The sequence below is a fragment of the Rhinolophus sinicus genome, chromosome 8 (genome assembly GCF_057876585.1).
Source record: "Rhinolophus sinicus isolate RSI-liver-muscle chromosome 8, RSI-T2T, whole genome shotgun sequence".
NCBI classification, from domain to species: Eukaryota; Metazoa; Chordata; class Mammalia; order Chiroptera; family Rhinolophidae; genus Rhinolophus; species Rhinolophus sinicus.
Window position 1 is genome coordinate 6,991,545 of NC_142508.1, and position 24,181 is coordinate 7,015,725.

Below are 24,181 nucleotides of genomic sequence, written 5' to 3' on the forward strand. Positions count from 1 at the left end.
TGTTGGTGGCTATTTACGTGTACTATGAGGTTTTCATAGAATTTCTGGATCAAAGGGTTTGCACATTGACACTTTTATATATCTGCCAAACTTTCCCTTAAAGTCAGTCTCATCAACAGCATGTTATAGAATTTGTTTCCCCAGCTCTTTCCTTCAAGTTGCCTCTCTCTAGCCTCTGAAAAAATTTGTGAATTTAGTAAAATACATATAATAATCTTTATTTTGCATTAGAATTTGCATTCCTGGAATTAGCCCAAAGTTACAGGACTAATAAGTAGTTGATCTAGACTAGAATTGAAATGGTCTGTATCTGCTGTTCTTTCAGTTAACTGAAACTGAAAAATGTTTTACTTTATTTTTTCCTCTACCATAATACTGGGAACTAAGTTAATAGTCTACTTTGCAGAAATTCACATTTTTATCTGTTCAACTTTCTTCAGTGGAAATTAATGAAATAGTCAATTAACCTCTACTGTGAGTAGAGCTCTTCATTATTTGTCAGTAATATTAACTGACGTTATGCCAGGTTAAAAAAAAAAAAGCTGTTTAATATAATTATTGGTAATACCAATATATAAAGTTATATGGAGATTTTAATATAGTTTAGTCTTTAGCTGTTTATCAGCCTGGTGCTTAGTAAATAATTACTCAACCATTGAACTTACAGTATTTGACAGTTCTGCAAAAATTTTGCTGAATAAGTCAATTAAATTTTTACATTAAAAGATAACTCATGCAGTAACTTCTATTCATTAAAGCTTGAAACAATTTAAATGATGGAATGAACATAATTTTGAGGCTGAGTCATTATGATTTATTAAAAATATTAAAGAATGCCCTCTACTTCTGGTTCTCGTAGTTGGTCATATTCATTAATAGTGATATTTTATGTTCATTTTTCAAATTGCTGTTAATGAATTTATGCCAACATTATTTACTAGATGCGTGAAAGATTTCAGTTTTTCAATGCAATTTTATTTATGTATGTGGAAAATATTTTGAACTGGTTAAAACATTTTTGTTAGCAAAATTTTAAATGTGCTAGGGCATCTCATTTTTATCAAGCTTTATTGAAAACAAAACAGTTTTAGGGACAGACTGGAATTTGTTGTTCCGTTTGATAGGTTGCACCCCAACTTCTAGGTAATGAGAGACAGCCTATAGATTTCATTGTGGCTATCTTAGCTGTGTTTGCCGTTTAAAACAGGAATAGATGTGGCCAAATTTACTTCCCATCATCTAGTATTTCTCTTTTCATAAACTATTCTAGAAACACCCTTATGAAAGTAGGTATGAGAAATAACAGATATTAGTAAACGTCTTTGGATTATAAAAGTAACACTGATCTTAGTTGAACTGGATTTATTACTAAGCAGTTTTACAGATTCTTTCATTGAAATTCCTCTCTCATTCCTTGTTCTCCCATTACATGTTGTTGCTTTTATCACAGCACTCATCAGCGTCTACAGTGCATTGCATATATGTGCTTGTTTCTCTTTTTCTACTATAATGTGAGTCTGGAGGGCTAGATCTGTTTGTTATTCATCTTTCTAGTCTAGATAGGGCCTGGCATATAACAGGTATAAATGTCGAATTCAGCTCATCTTTGCAAAATAATATACTGTGAAAAACTGACAAGTTATTCTATTTGATAATCCTTAGCCACTAAAAACTATTTTATATTTTCATAGTACTTCAGTGAATCAATTTTTATGTAGAAGGATCCCATGTACTTGTTAATTTTGTTTACAGAGAATTGTTTTGTGTATCCTGAAGGTAATTATTGATTACCATCTGTTTGTATTTATCTGTCTTTTCAATCTCCATATTCAGTTGTTCTGTGCCATATTTTATATGTGAGATGATGTCTCCATTTTAGCTTTTGATGATTCTGAAAGTTTGTGTTTTGATATTTAAAAAATGTGCAGAATACTCTGTGATAGTCTGCAAGTTATGTATGTGGCTTAATTTGAACTTGGATGCCTTTCCTCATAAGGAAATGTGTATTGTCAGTAATTGGTAAAATGAGATGTCCATCTGAGATCTCTGTAAAAACGGTTATTTTTGTTTTTCACTTTTTAAGTAGCGTAGGCCTTTCCAGCAACACACAGCTTTTTAGACTGTATTTTAATTTTAACGGAACTGGAGGAAGAAGACTCTCCCTTATTGAATGCTGGCTGTGTGGCAGTGTTGTGATGCGTACTGTCCACGTGTATTAAATCATTAATCGCTTAATAACTCGGCACCATAGGTGGTATAATCCCTATTTACAGATGAGGAAGCTGAATCTTTTTGGCCGCTTGGCCTCTGTTTCATTTCTGATACAGATCTCAGAAAATCATTTACACATGGGTAGGCAAATACATTAGGACTTTTATTTCTGCCAATAGGGTCAATTGATATCTTTCACAATATCCTGCCTGTTATTAAACACCTAGAAATTTGGAGGTAAAGATGATAAATCCTCTTTTAAATGGATAGCTAAATTTACAAAAAGGCAAGGGGATTTCATAAGTGCCATGAAAGGAAGAAGTAGCTGAAAAGAATAGTTTGTTTCTTCTGAAGCTGCTGGTGCCCAAGCTCTTTACTGATCTGTGTGACTCAGTGACTTTGGTTTGAACAGCTCTGTGGGGACAGGACACAAGATAATGGCCTGTTCAGGGTGAGGCATGAGAATCTCAGACATCTCTGCATTCACTCATCACCCAGGATAAAAAAAAAAAAAAGTTAGGTAAAAAGTATACCCAAAAAAAAATAAAAAATAAAAAGGAACTGATGCTAAGATACCCAACATTTCTAGGAAAAGTAGAAATTCAAGAAGTACCAACAACGAAAACAGGAATCCATGGTCTAAGAAAATTCCCAGGAATATCAACAGGAAGCTTAGAGCAGTTTCTTTCAAATCAGCAACATCAAATGCCCGAGTGACAGCCTGGAGAAAGTTTATGAAAGCAAGAGATGAAAGCCCCAGTTGGAAAGGCAGCCAGTCTTATTTGAATATCTTGATATTTCCCAAGTTTCAGTCTATTTTGTACCATCTTCACAATTTTTAAAGTATTTACTCATTATCTAGTTTATTAGTTACTTAATATTTTCCAATAAGCTTAGGATGGTAGGCTTATGATTTATTTTTAAAAGAAAACCTTTTTTCACAATAGAAAATGGAAACCCATAATACCTGCCATAAGTAAAAAGTATCTATAAAAATTAATAAAAAAGAGAACAAAGTTATAACTCTGTCCTGTTGCCTGTCACTGAGTGTGAGGCTTGTCTTCTGTCATGAAGAAGGAAAAACAAGCTTCAAGCGATACTGAGGACACCATACGCAATTTTCTCCTTGATTTTAATAAGAGGAAATGAAAAAGATGCAAAAAGGAAATACACTTTGGCTGTAGGTGATTCTGTCCTTCTGTTGTGCGTGCTATGGTTTGGGTACCAGCCGAGTGTGAAATGACCTACGGAGGGAAGTGTGACTGTGTGTGGCCGCTTTTTAATGTTTATCGTTTGGAAGCTACTGTTCCAAGCTTCCTATTGACAGGCTCTTTGTTTCTTCTGTTTGAAGCTCTTTTAAGAGGCTGCGCTGACGGAGGCGCCAACCGCTTATATGATGTCACCGAAGGAGAGAGGGAAAGGTAAGGTTTCTCTGAGCCTGTGTTCGCAATACCACTGACTGCTGTCCAGTCTGATTTACTCGCTTCTTCATAAGTAGTGACTGTGAATTTTCCTTCAGAATGAACAGAAAACCACCGCAGTGAGAGAGCTGCTTAGCCGTGTTGTTATTTCTTTGCTTTGAATGGTATATCCTAATAGGACTAGGCCAGTCGTGGTCTTGTTTGAAAAACAAAAACAAAGACACATTTCATTCTACTTCAAAAGCCTCACTAAGTACAGCATTATCAAATATCAATATTTGTGAGGACTTTGAATGTTGACTATAATAAAACTTCAAATGATAATTCGAGTTGTTATCCAAACAGTTTAAATGAATAAGAACTGATCTCATATAAACGACATACATGTTCTGTTGTAGGAGAGGCGAGATTTCTATATTCGCGTTGAGTAAAGCTCAGGACAGTTTACTCTTAGTTACTTCTGAGTTCTGCACACACATGTATTTTAGGAGATGAATAATTTATTTCTTAATGATCTGTTACCTGTGCTGTCTGGTTTTCCTGATCTTTGCATGGTGAGTTATTTTTAGGTAAAAGTACATCTGATGAAAGCAAATTTTAAATCTGGCTCATTGCCAACATGTTTGTAGTTCAACCTCTTGGCAAACACAACAATTTATACTCTAGATATAAGTAGAATAGCTATGAAATTTATTTTCACTTCTATCATGTATGTTATTAAATGTACTGAAATGTTTATAGTTTGAGAAATCATCTTGCTGCAGAAAATTAAAAAGAAAATATTATGCAGCGTGTCATAGGTGTGAATTAAATATATGTATGTAGAAATGATGTAAAAAATACATCTTTATGGCATCAAATTTTTTAGCTTCAGGTTTCTGAAATTGGAGCTGCTTTTTGAAAGTAGCAGGTCGCTTATAGGCAGAAGGCCTGTTTTCTTTGCGATTGGGCGTGCCAATCTCTGGGGACTGGATGTAGCATCAAAGAACACAGCAATAGGGACAGCCTCGGGGATGATTTAAATTCTAACAGTCTGTGCTTCTTTATTTTTTTAACTTGATGGATTCCTCTGACAGTAGTCAGTAAGACCTGACGTAAACAGTCTATGAAAAAATGCTCAAGGATGTGTTGTAAGCAGCGCCTGGGCCAGTCAGTTCAGGGCCGAGCATAATGCCCGAGAGGCCAGCGTAACCAGTGGGTCCTGCTTGTTCTATGCCTGTAGCCTGCCTGCTGGCAGGACTCTAGTACTAAGTGCTGCTTTGGGGATGGTAAGTGTAGCTCATGAGCATAGTTGTATGAGCAACATCTGCTCCCCAACTCTTCCTTGGTCATCATAACCATCTAGAACGCTTGTGAAAAAATACACGTTTCTCTGCTGATTACTTTTCTTGGATTGGGCTGGACATTAATAAGAGAGATAACACACAACACTTTAATTCACATGTAAAGGCAAAATATCACCAGATTTGGGGAGGGAGTACCATTATTTTTGCCCAAATTTCAAAATAATCATTTCTTTTTTGTTGTTGTTTGTTTCTCTCTCTCTTTTTTAATTAAATTTATTGGGGTGACAATTGTTAGTAAAGTTACATAGATTTCAGGTGTACAATTCTGTATTACATCATCTATAAATCCCATTGTGTGTTCACCACCCAGAGTCAGTTCTCCTTCCATCACCATATATTTGATCCCCGTTACCCTCATTTCTGATATTTCGGAACTCATTTATTCATCTTATGCGAGTCTTCCAAGAAGGTTTAATATGAGGTCTCTAACAACCATTTGTCTACATATGAAGATGTTCAGTAAGAAAATCTATCATGAGTTGGTTTCCTCGTTGTAATCGTGTGTTTGCCATGTTTCCTGTCCCGCTACTTAGGGACATGGCCGGCCTGCGTAAGGATGATGAGTGAGGCTCACTGCCTCGTGTGGAAATTAAGTTTTTGGAATAAATCTCATTACATCCAAACCCTAACCTGTGAAGCTAATTGGATACAAGTGGCTAAACTTGATTACTAGGTATTCATTGCATTTTCAAATACATTTGTTTTTAATGCCACCGCTTCACTTGTTCTTATTTATTTATTTATTTATTTATTTGTTTAAATGGCCATATCTGCACTGTAACACCTTATAATTACACAATAAAACATGAGTGTGTACAGAATCATCTCCAACTGAAGACAAAATGAGGTGTTTCCACATTTTGGAAGGAAAGAAGGAGGGCTGATGTGGACAGTCAGTAACAGAGGGACAGGTTTGCAGAGGGATAGAGCTGAGGCAAAAATCAGTCATGACCTGAGGTCTGATCCTCTGCTGGATGCAGACAACCCTCGACTCATCTTTCACAAATGCTTGTTTCTGTGTTTCCACTCTGGAAGTGGCCTCTCTCTATTTATGAGGGTTGTTTTTGTTTTTTGTTTTTAATTAAAAAACCCTGAAAGTCTTTTGTTTTTTTTCTTATTGTGGAAACAATACCTGATGACTGGAGCACATGTTAGTGAGTTGGGAGAAACAAAAAGGAGATGATCACAATGACCTCTTGTTTCTTACTAAGTAGCAGAGAGTTGCGCTGAGTGTACCTCTTGGCTCTGCCCTTTGGAAGGACTGAAATGCCACCAATTTGTCTTGCTGAAGTGAAGGTGAGCTCCCGCAGGCCTAGAAAAGTGGGAATATGAGACAGAATAAATATTGGTCAATAAATACTTGATTACAGTTACTCTGTTCTCTTCTCCCATAAGTTTGGAGGGACTTTGATTGCTGACCCTCATATTTTTGATAAATATCTTGCCTCTGCTCGGAGAACTCAGGTTCTGATTTGGGTGTGGGTTCAGTCTGTACATTGAACTGAGGTAGGACGAGGACCAGTCAGGAAAACAGAGTGGGTATTGTCCACGACACGTGGAGCTTAGCTTTGGCTGTGGAGTTGGGATTCGAGAGGGAGACATTCTAGGAAGCCTCAGTCTTTGTACTGTCATATTCCTGTGTTCTTGACTGTCTTCCTAATCCCAGATACCTAGTTTTAGAAATGTGGGGTAGTGAGGTGGGGTGTCAGATGTATGGCCCAATAGCCCAAATTCTACAGCTCCAACCTGATACTGGCTGCTCTCGTGTTTATATTATGGTGACTAAAAAGTCCTGTGGTGGCCTCATTAGATCCGCCTCCTTCCTTCTCCCAAGAAGGAAAAACCCACCATTGTCAGAACCAGGATGGTAAAGCATGGCCCCACTTGTCAGAATAATCACAGGCTACGGAGATGAAAAAACGAACAAACAAAACAGAAAAACAGGAGAAGCAGGGTAAGACATTCTAGGAAAATTTCATGTCGCAGAATTTTTCCTTGCCCATCACCGACAGGCACTGGAAGTTTGTTTTATTTGTCTAGTGTCGATTATATTGACGGTATATTAGATCAGGAAAGAGCAAATTGTCCACATCAAAGAATACGTTACCTGTGTGTGACAGGTACATAATAATGATAATGGGAGGCTTGTGTCCTCCCCTCCCCACCCCCGAAACACCCGCCACCAACACGCTCCTCCCCACGCCAGTTATTCCTGTATCTGCAGGTTTAACAGAGACTCTAAGAGAACAGCTTCTAAGCAGGGCCTGAGAATAAAGACTCAACTATGGCAGTATCACCAACCTCTAACACCATAGGGAGTATTAAAAACAAAGAAACACCTAGAGAAGTACACAAATTATGATACAGCTCACTGCGTTTTGACAAAGGGAGGACACTGATGACCGCAGTCCTGAGCTCAGGGTGGAGACTGTCACCAGCATTGCAGGCCTTCCTCATGCTCCCGCCAGCACATCTCCTCTGAATCAAGCGATGTTAGGCTAGTTTGGCCGATTGGGAGGACTTTATCAGACAGAATCGTACTAGACTGAATTCTCAGTGTATGGAGATTGGGAGGGGGGGATATATTTAAGAAACAATGCTGTAGGTTCTTGTAGGAGGATTACACCTGTGCTGATTCTGGTAAGAGTAGAGGAAGTGATGGGATCAAGAAGAAAGAATTGTACAGAACAAATAAGAGACACAAAATTGATGACAATAGTAGTCTGGTATATGGGACAAATAGTTTATACTGATTATTCTTTTTAAAAAATAATGTGTTTTAAAATAGGTAAAGATTTGTAAACCTATTATATTAGAAAGTTAAGATAAACTGACCATAAATGAGAGAGAGAGAGAGAAAGAGAGAGAGAATGCTTTGGAATGAGACAGGATCTCTCTAGAATAATCCAGTGCAGAAAGAAGAATGTGGCAATAAGCTTGTGATTCATTCATTCATTCATTCATTCATTCAAGTATTTATTTAATACATTAAAGAAATTAGACATTTTGGTAGTTACTGTGAATATATAAATTAATGAACTATAATTCCTGCCCTCAAGAAACTTACAGTGTAATAGAAGTAAAGAGGAAATTACTATTCAGTATGATAAATTATAAAGCACATGAGAAAGTTCTAATTCAGCGTCATAGGTTCTATGACAGAAGGATGCATGGAGGATGGACAGTTAATCCAGAATGGGGATATATTAGAAAATATTCTGAGGATCCTAATGGAATGTAAAAAGTTAGGGTTGCAAAGTGTGATGTGTGTGTGTGTGTGTCTGTGGTGTGGTATGTGTATGTGTATGTACATGTGTGTTGACTAGGGGATGGAGGGTAGGTTGTGCATTGGGTCCCGGATAAAATCTAAACTCATCACCTCGAGAATGGGGCTTGGCTTGCACTTGCCTTTCAGCCATGCCGGGTGTCCTCCCTGCTTCTCCCAGACCCTCTCCTCACTGCCTGTGCTCAGGCCCTGCCCAGGCTTGTTCTCAACTTGTACGCACTGCATCAGTACTTCCCGTAACCATTCCTGTCGTCTGCTGTCCATTCTGATCAGTCCATGCTTACAGGTCCTGTGCTGCACTGACCCTCAGAGGGTTTGAACAGCATATGCTGGCATTTCTTGCAGAGTCCTCTCCATGCAGCCACGCTTGACTGAAATGCTCCCTGAGTTCTCCCTCTGCTCCCAGCCTAAAGGGACTTGCCATCACTTATACTGTAACAATACTCTTAAATTACAATGTTAACGTTCACGTGTTCCCTTGATTTAGAGCTCTGAAGACTTACAGCCTTTACTAGGTTGTAAATTTCTAGTGCTCTGTTGTCCCTTCACTTTGCATGATACTTTATAATTATTTCCTTTCTCATTTTATCTTGTGATGTAGCTATGTGTAGATGTATCTGATCTCTTACTCTGAGGTGAACTCCTTGAAGGCGGCAGTCATAATTAATCTCCCTTATATGCCTCATGACATCTAGTGCACTAATGAGCATCCTAAAACTTATCGAATTAATGATTTTTCATTGACATCTTAGAAGAAATGTCTAAGAGAGAAGAAACTAAGTTTTTCTTCATCCAGGGATCCCTAAGCTGTGTCAGCTATTGGAAGTATCTTGATGCTAGAGAAGAAAATTTGAATAATTGTATGTCTTATTAGTATGTTTAAATCAGAGCATCTTATATCTAAAAAGATTATGTTGTGCCTGAAATCATGTATATAGCACAAGTCCCACTTATTTCTGGAATGTCAGTGCATTTCTAATTCCTGTCTCAATGAGCCTTTTATCATGACACTTAGATCCTCGCCTTTGAATTCATTGGTATTTTGAGAGCAATGTGAATATCAGTGCTAAATGTGAGAGTTTTCCTTTTAATTATGATTTTGTGGGACTTAGAGACTCAGACTCATCAGCATAATAGTCTAAGACGTAGCTATAAACTTTGGTGTCATTAGTGTGTAGGAATTTGAAATGGGGGGTGTTGTTTTTAGGTTAGTTTTCTCAGACTAATTGATGAATATTACATCTTAAATGTGGGGTCCTACAGAAGATTATTTTTATATAAACATTGTTCTAGTTTAGCTCAGATGTTTAGGAGTTCCTTTTGTGTTTAATTTAAAAGATGAGCATGGAGCAAAACTTCCCTAAATTCATACAAATGACCGTTCAGTTAAGTACTCATTAACTATGCTGGAACGAGAGGACTTGTGGTGCTTACAGAGAAAAGCAAGATTTAGTCTTGATTTCTTATTCCTCTCCATTAATTTTCTCAGAGTTAAGCTTTCAGACTTTCTAGCTTTATATATTCTTGCAACTTTCTCATCAGTACATCAATATCACTGTTCAGAGTGATCAAGTGGGAAGAGAGGAAAACTGTTGTAAATCTAACTCTAAAGCTGTGTCCCAGCTAAACCAATTTCAAAATATAATTTAAATCAGTGAATAATGTGGAAGGCTAGCTGTTAAAAATTAGCTTCTAAAGACTTTATCAATATAATTAAAGCAGATATCTGGCAACAAGTATCTGATACACCCTTGAATAAATCAATGACTTGTCCGTCCACATTTTAGTAACTTAGCAATTTTGTTCTGTTGGTCCACTTGGTTGTAGGTAGCAGTCGCTTCCGGGTTGGGAACTGTGTAGTGAGAGGGTGTGCGTGGACTCACTCCTTAGGTCAGGACTCAAAATCTGATTCTGCAACTTCATTACTGTTGAGACGTTTGACAAATAATTTCACTTCCTCGGGATGTAGTTTCTTCATCCCTGACGTTGCTAAGGAGGGATCTTTACCTTCTGACATATTCAGAGAAATCTTGATGAGGAAACGTATGATTTGGGCTGGTCATAAAAGATTTGGAGAAGCTGAGAGGATGGAGGCTGACCTTTCAAAGCTATAGTATGATGAGTTCTAGGATAGTTGAATATACATGCTGTAGTTTTAGGCAATAACTCTAAATGGTCTTGTCATGGTTAATATCCTGCATGCAGCAGTGGTACACCTTCTTAGAAAAAGTGTAAGCATTTTCCATATTGTGATTGGAATGAAGGAATGATTCTGTTTTGTTTTTAATCAGTGTGTTCAGGCATAATTTCCTACACGATAACGCATCCATTTTAAGCCTACACTTCAATTAGTTTTGAAGTGGTACACAGTTGTACACACCACCACAGTCAAGATTGTAAGATATCCATCATCCCCAAAATTCCTTCCTGTCCCTTCATAGTCAATCCCCAACTCCCACACCCTATCTCTAGAATGTCATAGAAGTGGAGTCATACAGTTTGTTGTCTTTTGCATGTGACTTGTTTTCACTTAGCAAATACTTTTGAGATGCCTCCCTGTTCCTGTGTGTATTGGTAGTGTGTTCCTCGTCAGTGTTGCGTAGCGTTCCATTACATATTACACCACCATTTTGTTTGTTTGTTCAATGCACGTGATGGACTTCATTCTTAAGAATTGCCCGTTTAGTTAGAATCTGTTACATATCATTTTTTCAAGTGCTTCTTTGGGTGGAATATTAATTCTTTTAGCTAGAAGCAAACAAAATTTTCGAAGTTGTCAGTTCAACAATAGAGGTTATATAAATAGTAGTTGAGGCTCATATCTATGGCCTACATTTGCTGTATCTTAGTGAAAATTCTGCAAACATTTGCTCAATCATGTTAGCCTCCAGCCTAGCCTCAAGCAATATTTAGTCATTTGATTCAGCCAGTTGTTATTAAAAATTATTTATGCAATCAAATTACTAAGCTTTCTAAGCATGTCAACATTATTGGTTCTTTAGATCAAAATGATGGAAGGTAAAAATGATTAGCACATTTAAAAGAAAATTTGTACAAAGAATCTTGATATTAAAGAACCCTACACAACAAACTATGAGGACATATTTATCTTGAATTATTGATTGAATTAGTTTAGTAATATATTTTAGGCTGTTGGTTTTCAAATGCTATACATCAGAGGTCTCAAAGTTATCCATGCAAAGCTCTGAATCAGTCAGGGCATTGGAGGACGGGGCAAAGTTTATACAAAGATTCTGTGGTCAGATCATGCATGACGTCAAGATGAACTTTCAGTGTGAGATCATTTTAAGCAGCTGCAGGAAGTCAGTTTGCCCCTAAATTTTATCAGAGGCATTGTTCTTTAGGTCTATTCTATCTCATAAAGTATGTTTCTGACAAAACCCTTTTCCTGCACTGTGGATATTCCTCAGAAATAAATTACCATCAGATGATTTTTTGAGAGAAGACTGGATCATCTGTAAAAAATTTTCAGTAACACATGGCTCCTTTAATTTTACTTATTTTTAAAAACATGAAGTCAATTTTGTTTTAGTGTTCATTAATATGATTTAAGAGCCATGATTTTCAACACAATTTTTGGTTTATCTTCAATATATTATTAGATTGCTGTGTTAAGTCAAAAATTATGAGTAATCACATAATACCATATATGTGTGTGCATATAAGTGTGTGTGTGAATATATATATATACACACACAATTTTATATATACAGAGGGTGCCAAAAAAATGTATACACATTTTAAGAAAGGAAAACTGTATTAAAATTGTAATGCTCAATATATACCAATAACAAAAAATGAATACAAGTCACGTTTGACCTCTACAATTACAAGAGGTGTCTGCTTGAGCAGCATTGACCAAAGTGTCCACATGTACACAGTTTTTTGACACCTCGGTATGTATGTATGTATATACTAAATATAAATGTATGTATATATGTGTGTGTGTGTGTGTGTGTGTGTGTGTGTGTATATATATATATATATATAATTGTTTTTTGAAAGGTTGAGGAATGGCCCCTTCTGTGTTTTCATATGCATTTGAGTGAAGGCACTCCCATGCATCATGCTTTCAGACACACACCTAGATACTTCTTCCATGATTTTCTTGTCACTAAAATTTTGGTTTTGTGCGTTGGACCAAGAGTATGCAGTACAGTTCCAGCAGCAGGATGGGACATACTATTTGTTGACACATCATTACAGGACATGAAATTTGAGTTGATGATGAGATTGCACCTGAGCCAGCTATGGCCTTCCTATTGTTAGGGCACAGAAAAGTGACAGCTGGAATGCAGTTCAAGCAAGAGCTAGTTAGTAAATTTTGTGGGAAAACACCCAAATGGCAATTATACCAAGATGAGCTCTGAACTATCACATGTGATCCTGGGTTAGCTATCTGAGAGTTGCTTTAAAGTGAAGACTTCAATTTTGCCTCTGTAGCCAGAGAGTTCAAGAATATGCTGCAATATGTCAGAAAGGGTATTTAAAGAACCACAGAAAAATCTTACCACCCTAAGAAAAAACTGTGTGTGTGCATGTATGTCTGTGTATATGGATGTATTTATGTGTGTATACATATATGTGTGTGTTTGTATACACACACACACACATATTATATCTTAAATGCTTGATTCTGGGTATTGTATATCCTAGAAGTGGAAGAGAGGTAGAGAAAATCAGGGGAAGGGAACTTAAATGACAAGTAAGAGGACATTGATCTGGAAATGACAGAAACTAGAATAAAAAATCATGCATATTAAAAATGTTGACTTACTCTTTAAACTCTATGATGGAGAATTGCAGTTAACACTCAAGACTCACACCATGTTAGTTTCTGGAAACATGGATAGGGACAGGCAAATGCAAGCAGAAATACGAAGGAAACCAAAACATGCCCACAAATGCCCATGCACAGCATCTGCTCTTTGGCTGCCAGTGCTGTAATTATGCCCTAGGACAGTCTAATGGTGTTTGTTAAGATCCTGCTTACTTCCTCCTCCATGGGCACCTCCCTGACATAACCTTACTGTCATAGAAAATGCCCCTAATTATAAGGTGTTTTTATACATCACTCTCTGAGTGACAGTGAAGATGCATTCTGAGAAATTTAATAACATTCCTCTCAAATTAAAAAAAAAAAAAGTATGTAGACTACACTTCCTTAGTTTTATAAAAGCTTGTTGTTAATCAGAAGATTCTATATATTTTCCAAGACTTCATGTTATCATGTTTTTTTCTAAGTAAACTCTTTTAAATTCCATTCTTACGATTCATGATTTTCCTAGGTGGGAGGAGATGTACCTTAGATACCTTTTTCTTTTTAAAATTTTTAATTTACAGTTGATAAACAATATTATGGAAGTTTCAGGTGTACAGCACAGTGGTCAGACATCCACATAATTTATGAAGTGCTCCCCTCGCTTAGTCTAGTACCCATCTGACACCATACATAGTTATTACAATATTATTGACTGTATTCCCTATGTTGTTGCTTTTTTAAAAATTGTTCCTCTCAATGAAATAGTACCAAGACAAGTTTGCATTACACAGCACAGGACTCTATTTACTTGAATGTTTGCGACAATTGAGGAAGAGAATAAGAGAATACTTTTTTTTTCTCATTTGCAATATGTAAAAATATTTCATTACTTAAAAGCCCAGCTGTGCTTTAAGAACACAATACTATAAATTTTTACAAAATGTCCTTGATTTATGTTAAAGATAAAGTTTCCTTAGATGTAGTTCTATTATTTAAAAAATTAAGGAGAGTTGATAGACAGGAAAAATGTTTTCTGCCTTGAAGCATAGCACTTACAAAGGCTACTGAAGCTTAGGTGCTTAGAATGCATTTTTCTATGTACAGTATCATCGTGTTTTTTTACTTCATGCAAAATTCACTTATTTATCACTAGCGGCCTCTAGTGAGTATCCTGTTTTTTCCTGCGAGGCTGTATGTTAGTAGGTTATTAGTAACTGAAGAGCAGCTCCATGTGTCAGGCACAAGAAAAACAACTGTAGGTCACTCATCGGAGCATTATATCCATCAGTGACACGAACATGTCCCCCTCGTCATGTAGTAATGGCTTCTTGTTACCACTCCTAGGGCTTTCACAGTGAATTTCCTCCATGTGGGACTCGTTCTCTGAAGTGGGAGAGTCAGTGGTCATGCCCTTCACTGATGCATCTAATGCTTTTAACAGGATGGAGTTAAGTTCGGATACAGGGGGCAAAGGATACCAAACCCAGCAACATTGGACAAATACGATCAAAGTCAGAACCACCCTGTCCTTATTTGTAAAATTTTAAGCAAAACAGTGTTCGAGTAATTTTAATGTAGTCATAATTACAAGTAATAATCATACAAACATAAATCCAATGAACCAAATCTGTATTGTTTAGTATTTACCTTTAAAAAAAACACACCTGAAAACTTTATATAATCATTAGGATGCAGCAGGGAACCAAATGCCTGACTTCCCTGAACTTTCCTAGAGATAGATAATAAGTCAGGTACATAATTAGAATATAAGGTGCGTTACTAGTGACAAGAAGCATGACGGTACAGCAGGAGGAGGGCAGCATATTTTGTGGGAGGGCGGTAGCAATTAACATGAGGGGAGGCCTGCCTGAGAAGGTGACTTCTGAGTTCAGATCTCTGTGAGGTGAAGAAGTCAGCCAGCCACTTGGCTACACAAAGGAAGAGCCTTCCAGACAGAGGAAGTGCCGGTGCAGAGACCCTGAACCTGACAACAGTATCAGGTAGCTCTTGCCGCCTCACAAACCACCCCCACGCTTAGTGCCTTCAACAACAGTGGCTTCCAGTTCCACAGGGCAGGAGGCAGAGGACCTGGGCTCACTCGTGTCTGTCTTGTGGGTCGGGTGGGCACTTGTGCTGATGTCCGCAGGACCACTCTCCTGTCTGAAGGTTGGCTGCCCGATAGCTGGGTCCGCTGACTTGTCTCTCTGATCCTCCATCTTGCAGCCTGTCAGCCCCAGGCTTGCCCAACGTTGTTCTCGTGACACAGGGAGGGGTGCCAGGAGAGCCAGGGCAGGTTGAGCCGGAGGCTGCAACTCCATTGTAAGCCTCGCTGCAAAACTACCATGCCGTCATCATATCTGCTGCATTTTGTTGGTCAAAGCAAGTCACAGGCTAATACAAATTCAAGTGGTGGGGAAATAGAGTTCTATTAGCACCTCTTGATGGAAAGGCTCTGGAAAGTCACATTATGAAGGAGTACGGATGGAAAGGGGTACATATTATAATTATGGATAATTTTGTGAACGATCTGCCACATGTAGAGAGAATGAGGGGGAAACATTAGGGAGAGTGGTTGGAAAGGTAACTGAGGGAGGATGTGGAGATGCAGGCTGTAGACCCATCAGTATATAGAGGGCGTTTAAGTCCTTGCGACCTGGTGAGATAACCTAGTAAGTGCGGACAGAGTAGGAAAGGGTCCAGGGACTGAGCTCTGCACATCACACCCCAGTGTTAAAGGATCCAAGCGAGGTGGACGAACTATCAAGTAGACAGAGCAAGAGTAACCAGAGCATTAGAGAGAAATCCAGAAGCCACAGTCTTTAAATCAAGTGAAGAAAGAGAACCAAGGACTAGACCATGATCAATTGTGTTCAGTGCTTCTGACGCATAAAGGAATGTGGGAGAATTGACCACGAGGCTTAGCAGTACAGCAATGCGGAGTCTTTGGAGGTTGAAAATATAAGTCATATATATACAGAGGGTGCCAAAAAAATGTGTACACATTTTAAGACAGGAAAAAATGTATTACGATTGTAATACTCAATATATACCGATAACAAAAAATGAATGCAAGTCATGCGTATACATTTTTTGGCACCCCCAGTGTATATAGTATATACACACACATATAAAGTGATTATAAATTATGGGAATATATTAAGATGTTTAAATTTCTTCTTTTCTGTGTAATGTATTTTGTCTCTTTGTTCCTTTTTTATTTTATTTGTGTTTGAATAAACTATTGGTGTCAACTCGATTTGTACAAGGATAGTCACCCTTTGTATTTCTTTTAAATGTTTTCCCTACTATGCCTGTTACTTTTATTAATGGTATTCACCAGCTAATGCTCTCATGAGTTCAGGATGACCTCTTCCTAAGCCATTATCATCTGACTGAATTCTTTCAGATTCCTGGAAGACGGAAGTGTTTAAGTCCTGTAGAGATCTTCTCGGGTACTAGTGCCGTGTGTTAGGAGGATGGTTCATCCATCCGTGTATACTGGATAGAAGCACAAGATAGAAACAGCAAGGATAGGAAATAAAGTGTTTACTGTATCAGGACAGCATGTGCCTTAAGAACTTCTTTTGTTGTCGTCATCCTACCCTGTTTCCCCCAAAATAAGACCCAGCCGGACCATCAGCTCTAATGCATCTTCTGGAGCAAAAATTAATATAAGACCCGGCTAGGTCTTATTTTCAGGGAAACACAATAAAGTTTTAGTTCCTTTTATGGGGGAAGCCATAGGGAAACAAGGAAGAAAAAGGATAGAAAACACTGCTAGCAGAATGGTCATGAGGTAGCTTATTACACTTGGCTTTGGACGACTTGGGAGGGGCAGACAACCTGTTAGTGACCCTGATGGCATGTAAGTGTCTTCCTGAATTCTGTGTGTGATGTCTCTGCTGAATCCCAGGGAGAAGCATGAAGCAAATAAATTACACAGAGTAATTCACTATCAGGGAGCTAGCCTTTTTATTTGTGAAGGTGAAGAATTGGCATTAACCTGTGTGTATGATTTGGGGCTCTTTCATGTTTGTAAATAAGAAAAGATGAAACCTTCCACTGCACTGTCAGGCTTAGCACAAGTCTCCTCAACATGCATGGAATTTTCTGGTACAACCTCGTACCACCACTGACACTTCCTTCTAGGAAAGTAACCCTGGAACTGTGTATTCAAACCACCTCTCTCCTTCCTTTTCTCTTTCGCCACTTTCCAAAAACAGTTAATTACAGCCAAGGACAGCTGCGACCTCAGAGATGAGGGAGCGCCCTTCACCGTGTACTATGCCCCTTCCTTCGTGTCTCACCTTCTCTTTTACTGCTTAGATGTCTTCCTTCTTCCCATTGCTTGAATATAGGCATTACTTGTATATTTCATCCTCTTGTTATGATTGCATTTATTTATAACTTTTCAGGCAGTATCAATTAGTATGAAGCCTTCCCTTCCCTTTGTCTCACCAACTCCCCCAAACCTGGCTCTTGCTGGTTCTTCTGTCACATCATGCACTTGACTTGCAGTGTTGGTGACTCTGTCCTGTAATACCCATGCTTCAACTTGAAGCCTTTTGGTCTGTGATAACTTTCGTGTCTTCAAGGTGACACATACAGTATATATTTAAGAAATATTGGATAAGGTGAATTAAGTAGCAAACACGCAGAGGATTCACGAGTATCCAGCGTCACCTCTCCTCGGCTCTCTCTGTGCTGACACCGTTTAGCTGACCTCGAGCACCGCATACTCTACAATCTCAAACTCCAGCTGTCTAAAATCGAGTTCTTGTTACTTTTTTTTTAACCCGTAGTGTTAAGATTAAATCAAACTTCAGAGATTTAAATACTGGTGTTTGTCTTTTAAAATTAAAATTGTTCACTGTTTATGAGAATATTAAGAGCAATGATTAGAAAGATGGATGGAACAAGCTTATAGATGCCTTAATGACTGGTCTCCCTTACAGGAATAGATAGATGTTCCTCATACGTGGTGACTTGTGAGAAGAATTTCACGCTGTCATTGTACTTGCCATGTGTATAGACCAGCAGCAAAAGTCCTACAGAAATGGCAACCCAGTCTCACACCCTTACCCACAAAACTCATTTCCAGCCAAAAAGTTAATAAGGGGTATTTTAAGAACAGCATCTTGCAAGAATAATGACAGAGAATAAAGTGCCTGTAGGCTATGTGCTTAAGTGTAATTTATCGTGTAAGTTTTGTTTTCTGGAAACCCGTTGTATAAATATCATTTAGTAGAAAAACCCATATTCTCACACAGACTCTTATTATTCACGCTTTATTCACCTCAGAGAAAACTTGGTAGATTAGGTGCAATATATAAAAATTCATTTCAATGAAATTTTTGTTGTGTCTGATGTGCATTATGTGATTCGATATGCACATCATCTTTGTCATCTATATTTTCAGTGTGAATATTCTATAAATTTTATTTCTGTAGTCATTTCTTTGTGTTTTCATCTTCCTCGACTCTTTCTGGAGCAAAGGAAACAGTACGTTTTGTGCACTGAGTTGATACTGAATTTTAGAGTTGCTTTTCTTCCAGAATCTTTTTACCTTAGGTGTTGCTATTGAATTTATATTTTCTTCTTTGAATCTCATTCCTTTGCTCTAACTAGACAGATCATTAGTTAAATAGGTAAGGTTGTCTGGAACGAAAATAATCACCTTCCCAGAAAGGACTGGTCAGTTATGTAGAGTTGTCTGCGTGTGAAAATCAAGCAAAGTCACAAAGGCAGACCCAGTTCATCCCTTCTTATAGAGGAAATCCATTGTCATGGTGGTGAAAGTTACAACACATTCTACCACCTGCGTGTATAATATTCAACTGCCAGTATTGGGGAGGCAATCAAATGATTTCTGGTGTAGCATTCTAATACATGCTTGGGATAGTAGTAGTAGTATCTTATCAAATGTTATCCTGAATATTAAGTTTTTTATTACCTGTGTGATTTTAAACTTGTGATTAAACATTGTTTTTAAAGAATCTTCACTCTGTCATTTTGGGTGCTGATTCAAATTTGAAATTACGATACAAGTCAATGAGAAAATGATTTTCTAAAATGTATCTTTTTCAAAATGTGTGGTGTGCCTGAACTATAAACTACTATAAAGTTAAATCAGTTATATAGACATTAAATATACATAAATAAATGTTAAGTATTAATAATTATATACTCTAGTGGAGCAATTTAAGCTAGTGGGAATAATAACTAGGATCATATATGTAGAGAAATTGAAATTCTTAACCTACTTTGATGACAAATGATTGATTTTACTTAATATCAATTTCATCATGTATACAAATGGAGGTGTTAAAGTCTTAACTAGTAGTGTAGTTGGCAACTCTATAGAACTGACAGTAGTTTGAGTATTTTTGTCTTTTAGTAGTCTTATCTTATTCTGAGGAGTACTGATTGCAGTTGATTATTTTGAACAAGTGAGAAAATAAAGAAAATTATGTATTATAGAGCACCTTTGTGTGATTGCAATCCCATTAAATCTTTGAGTCTTGTTTTCTGTCCTAGAACAGGAGTTGGCAAACTGTAGCTTGCAGGCCAGCTGCCTATAAATAAAGTTTTATTGGGACTCAGTAGCACCCACTGTTTTCCTATTTTCTGCAGCTGCTTTCTTGCTACCATGATAAAGTAGTTGTGACAGAGACGTTGTATCCCACAGAGCCTAAAATACTGATTCTCTGGCTTCTTAAGAAAAAATTTGCTGATCCCTCGCCTAGAATGTGGCCTGTTTTGAAAAATCTTTCATGTGCATGTGAAAAAGAATGTGTTTACCTGCAGTTGTTTGGCTGGAGTGCACTATGCGTCTCAATTGGGTGAAGTTTTCTGATGCTGTCTCATACTCTTACTGCTTTTTTTTTTAAACAGTCTTATTGAGATGTAATTCAAAGTCCATACAATTCACCCATATAAAGTATCCAATTCAGTGGGTTTTTAGTATGTTCACAGATATGTGCAGTCATTCCCAGTCGGTCTGACCACATTTTTGTCACCTCAGAAAGAAACCCTGTACCTTTTAGGTAGGATCCCCACTTCTCCCCTCAGCACTGACAAATACTGCGTCTACCTTTGTCTTTATAGATTTTCCTATTTTGGATTTTCATAGGAATAAAATACATTACATGGACTTTTCTGACTGATTTCTTTCACTAGCATGTTTTTGATGTTCATCCACATTTTATACACACACATGTATCAGTGTGTGTGTGTGTGTGTGTGTGTGTGTGTGTGTGTGTGTGTGTGTGTGTATGGCCAAATAGTATTTCACTTTATGGCTATACCTCATTTGCTTATCCATTCATCCATTGATGGACATTTAAGTTGTTTCCACTTTGGGGTTATTATGACTAATGCTGCTATAAACATCAGTGTACAAGATTTTAAAGGCATCTATGTTTTCATTTCTCTTCAGTACATACCTGGGGATGGAATTACTGGTCAAAGGGTTACTCTGTATTTAATCACTTACTGCCAGGCTGCTTTTTGCTCTTTTCAGACCCTTCACCCATTTTTAACTTGGGTTGTTTTTTCTTACTGAGTTGTAAGAGTTCCTTATGTATTCTAGATACAAGTACTTTATCAGATACATGACTTGCAAATATTTTCTCCCATTCTTTAGACTGTCTTTTTACTTTCTTGATGGTATCTGTATGAACCGCAAAAGTTTTTAAAAGTTTTTAATTTTAAAAATTTATCTGTTTTTTCTTTTGTTGCTCATGCTTTGGTATCATACTGGTATCTAAGAATGCTTTGCAAGAAACAAGATCATGAGGTTTGACCTCTGTGTTTTCTTCAAAAATATGATGGCTTTAGTTCTTAAACGTTAGGTTTTTAATTCATTTTGAGTTGGTGTTTGCATGGAGTGTGAAGTAAGGGTCCAACTTCATGCTTTTGCATGTAGCTACCCAGTTATTCCAGCCATTTGCTGAAAAGTCTTTGATCGAAAACACAGTTCTTGCCTTACCGAATGGTCCTAGTACCCTTGTGAAAAATGAGTTGACCACAGACATGTGGGTTTCTCTGTGGACTTTCAATTCTGCCCCATGGATCTATATGTTTAACCTGTGCTGTTACTACCGCACTATCTTGATTACCACACTTTATAGTAAGTTCGGAGATTGAGAGGCGTGAGTCTTCCTACTGTGCTGCCTATTTCCCTCTGTCTGAATCCATTGCTTCACATATTTTGTCTGGTTTTCTAAGTGGTTACGGAGAGAGGTTCATTCCCATCGCAAGGGCAGAAGTAGCAGTCTGTGTTTTACTTTCTTACTATCCACAAAGTTGACGTTGCTGATAAGGAGTTAGAAGCCTCAGTCACAGAATCGGATACTCAGGTGTTTGTTTACAACCTAGAATGAAATGTGCTTTCACCAAGCCTCCCATGATTTTGCGAGTGTGCCTTTCTTCACCACCTCTCTGTTCATTAAATCAAATCGTAAGTCTGGAAGCATAGCTATGACGTACCTAGGGATTGATGGCGATGATGGGGACTAACGTGGCGTGGTACTCACGCTGCTGCTTGATTGCTATGCGGTTCTGATTGGACATAACAAGGAAGCAGATTTCAAATAAGGGCCATGATTTTGGAAGATGTGAAATTGCGTCTTGGGAGGGAAGTGTCGTAAGAAAACTTTCCTATGCCAGGCTAGGTTATCCTTCAATTCAGAAAGGAGGAGAAGGAGAAGAACATTTGGGATCTTTGTGACACCTGTGCAGGTGGCTTTGTATCTCCCAGCCTTGGCTTTATACCATAAACTAGGATGATAAAAATGAACCTTATGGAACTGTTATGAAAATTCAGTAGAATTATGCTAATTAATAAATATGAAATGGATGGATGAAATATAGAGACTGACATATAAGAAATATTAAAAAAAATTTTCCTGGGAGGTTTCTTCTAGAGTAAAAGCCTTTGGATCTTTCTCTTTTTGCAGCCTTCTTTTTTTTTTTTTTTTTTTTTGGCTTTTTCTCCCTGTCTAATTCAAGTTTTTTGCAAAGTTACATATATATTTTCCCCTATCATTTCTCCCTCCTGATCATCTTTAATGTTTATTTTAACTGAGTGATGGGGAGATTCTATCTGTATTTCCTTTGTTTTTGTTATTTTTGTTTTCTCTGGGTGTTCTTTAGCATATAAAGAAATTTTAAATGATTATTTTGGAAATTAATTTTCTGACTTGTAGTATTGATTCCTAGACTACTCAGTTTGAGAAGATGAGATTAAATATTCTAAGAGATAAAAACATTGTCTTACTCAGATAACTTGACTAGGAGTCATTTCTAACAACCTTGGTGGCTGTTCAGCAAAATGTAATGTTATTATCAGAGTCTAAGAGTTTTCATTTCATTTTCAATTTTCTCCTCCCTTTTTTGTCTGCATCTATAAATTTTATTTTCTTTTTAGTGATTAAATTAAGATGTGCTTTATTAAAATTAGAAAATTTCATTCCCTGAGATGATCAGTGTAAACACCTTTATTCATTCACTTCCATTATTTGCTTCATGCTAATATAAGCATTTAACTATCTTTTGGCACTTTTATTATATTTAGAGACATTTGTGAAAACTGTTGAACTGTTATCTACAAGCACAGTCAAAATATGGTACAATTTTTACTTACTGTAATTTGGATCAACCTCTTTTTTGCCCCACCCCAATTAAGTTTCTGCAGTTTTCCAGAAAATGTTAGCCCAAATCTTTGCATGATGAAGTCCCCCTTTCGTTAGACTGAGGACCACTTTTTTCCTTGTACCTCTAGCTACAGGCTACAATGGTCTCATTCTCCTCCTAGCATATTCCTTTATTCAAAATCCTGTCCTTCCTTTACCAGCCAGCACAAATATTTCTTTCCTTCTGCCTCAGTTATACCTTTCTAAAATATACAGTTTGACCAAATTAACACTAATTAATAAAATCAGCATTGGGCTAACACATTTATGTCAAGAACTTTCTCCATAAGAAACTCTTGTTCCATTTCATACATGTGTATATGTGAGAGGCTGTACATTTGGCTACTAAAGAACAAAGACTGAGCTGCCTGGGTTTGAATTTTGGTTCTAGCTCTCATTACCCTTATAACCTCAGGCAAGTTTCTTAGTTTCTCTTGTGGTAACTTTTATTTTAACCAAATAGCTTAAATCAGGCTTGCTGTGTGCCAGGCATTTTCTAAGTGCTTTAACTAACATACATTCACTCTTAATCCTCAAGACCACTCCAAATGATCCTCATTTTACATGTGAAGAAATGAGGCTCAGAAAGGTTAACTAATGTGGACACGCCCGGAAGTAGGGGGAAGACATAGTCATGTCTTCATAAACGTTTCTTTGCCCGTTCTTCTCTTCCACGCCCTTCTTCCCCTTCCTTTCCTCTCTGGCCTTTCTCTTCACTTTTTACCATTTTCCACCTGCTCTCTTTCCCTCCCCAACCTTTCTCTGTTTCTCCCGCCTCCCTTTTTCCAATCCTCTTCCTCTTTCTCCTCCGACCCTCCTCCCTTTGTCCTTTTCCCTCCCGCTCCCTCTCCCTGTTTCTTTCATCTCCTCTACCCTTCCCCACCCTTCTCCTGCTCTGCCTCTTCATTTATGACATTATTTTCAGCATCTGTGTCCTTGGTGCTCTGAGGCATACCGAGGTCAGTCAGAGGCAGATCCTGCTCCAAAGAGCTTACAGCCTAGCAGGAGCTGAAAGGCATCTCTAGAAATTGCTTAAAATGGAATGGAAAGTTACAGATTTAATGCTCTATACACATAGGTTTTAAGGGATCGATTGGGAGCAAAGCAGGCTCTGGGAGGGAGACCCTTCTTCAGTGGTATCAGGACACGTCTATGGAGGACAGTAGTTGTATTCTAATACCTCACGTGTAGGCATATTTTCTAAATATATCAGCCTTCTTCTTGGTTATTACTGGTGATGGATCCTTAGCTCATTAACTACTCTCAGCCTTCTCTGAACTCTCATTTTGTCATGAGTGACTGGCAAGTATGGCAAAAGCCAAATACAAATATCTAAGGAGTCTGCGCCATTTATGTAGAGTTTGGAACACCTTTCAGTACTAATAAGTCCGTGCCCGTAGACTGTGGATGCCAGGAAAGGTGAGCTGGCCTGATGTATG

General features: G+C 37.7%; 1 protein-coding gene across 7 annotated transcripts in view; it reads left to right on the forward strand.

Moving 5' to 3' along the window:
* TPK1 (thiamin pyrophosphokinase 1) overlaps window positions 1–24,181 on the forward strand; it is a 258,145-nt gene that overhangs the window by 76,767 nt on the left and 157,197 nt on the right. For all 7 annotated transcript variants that reach the window (XM_074315230.2, XM_074315234.2, XM_074315231.2 and 4 more), the window contains one exon: window positions 3,563–3,632. In XM_074315230.2, the coding sequence (XP_074171331.2) occupies window positions 3,563–3,632 (70 nt within the window). The remainder of the gene's footprint in view (window positions 1–3,562; window positions 3,633–24,181) is intronic.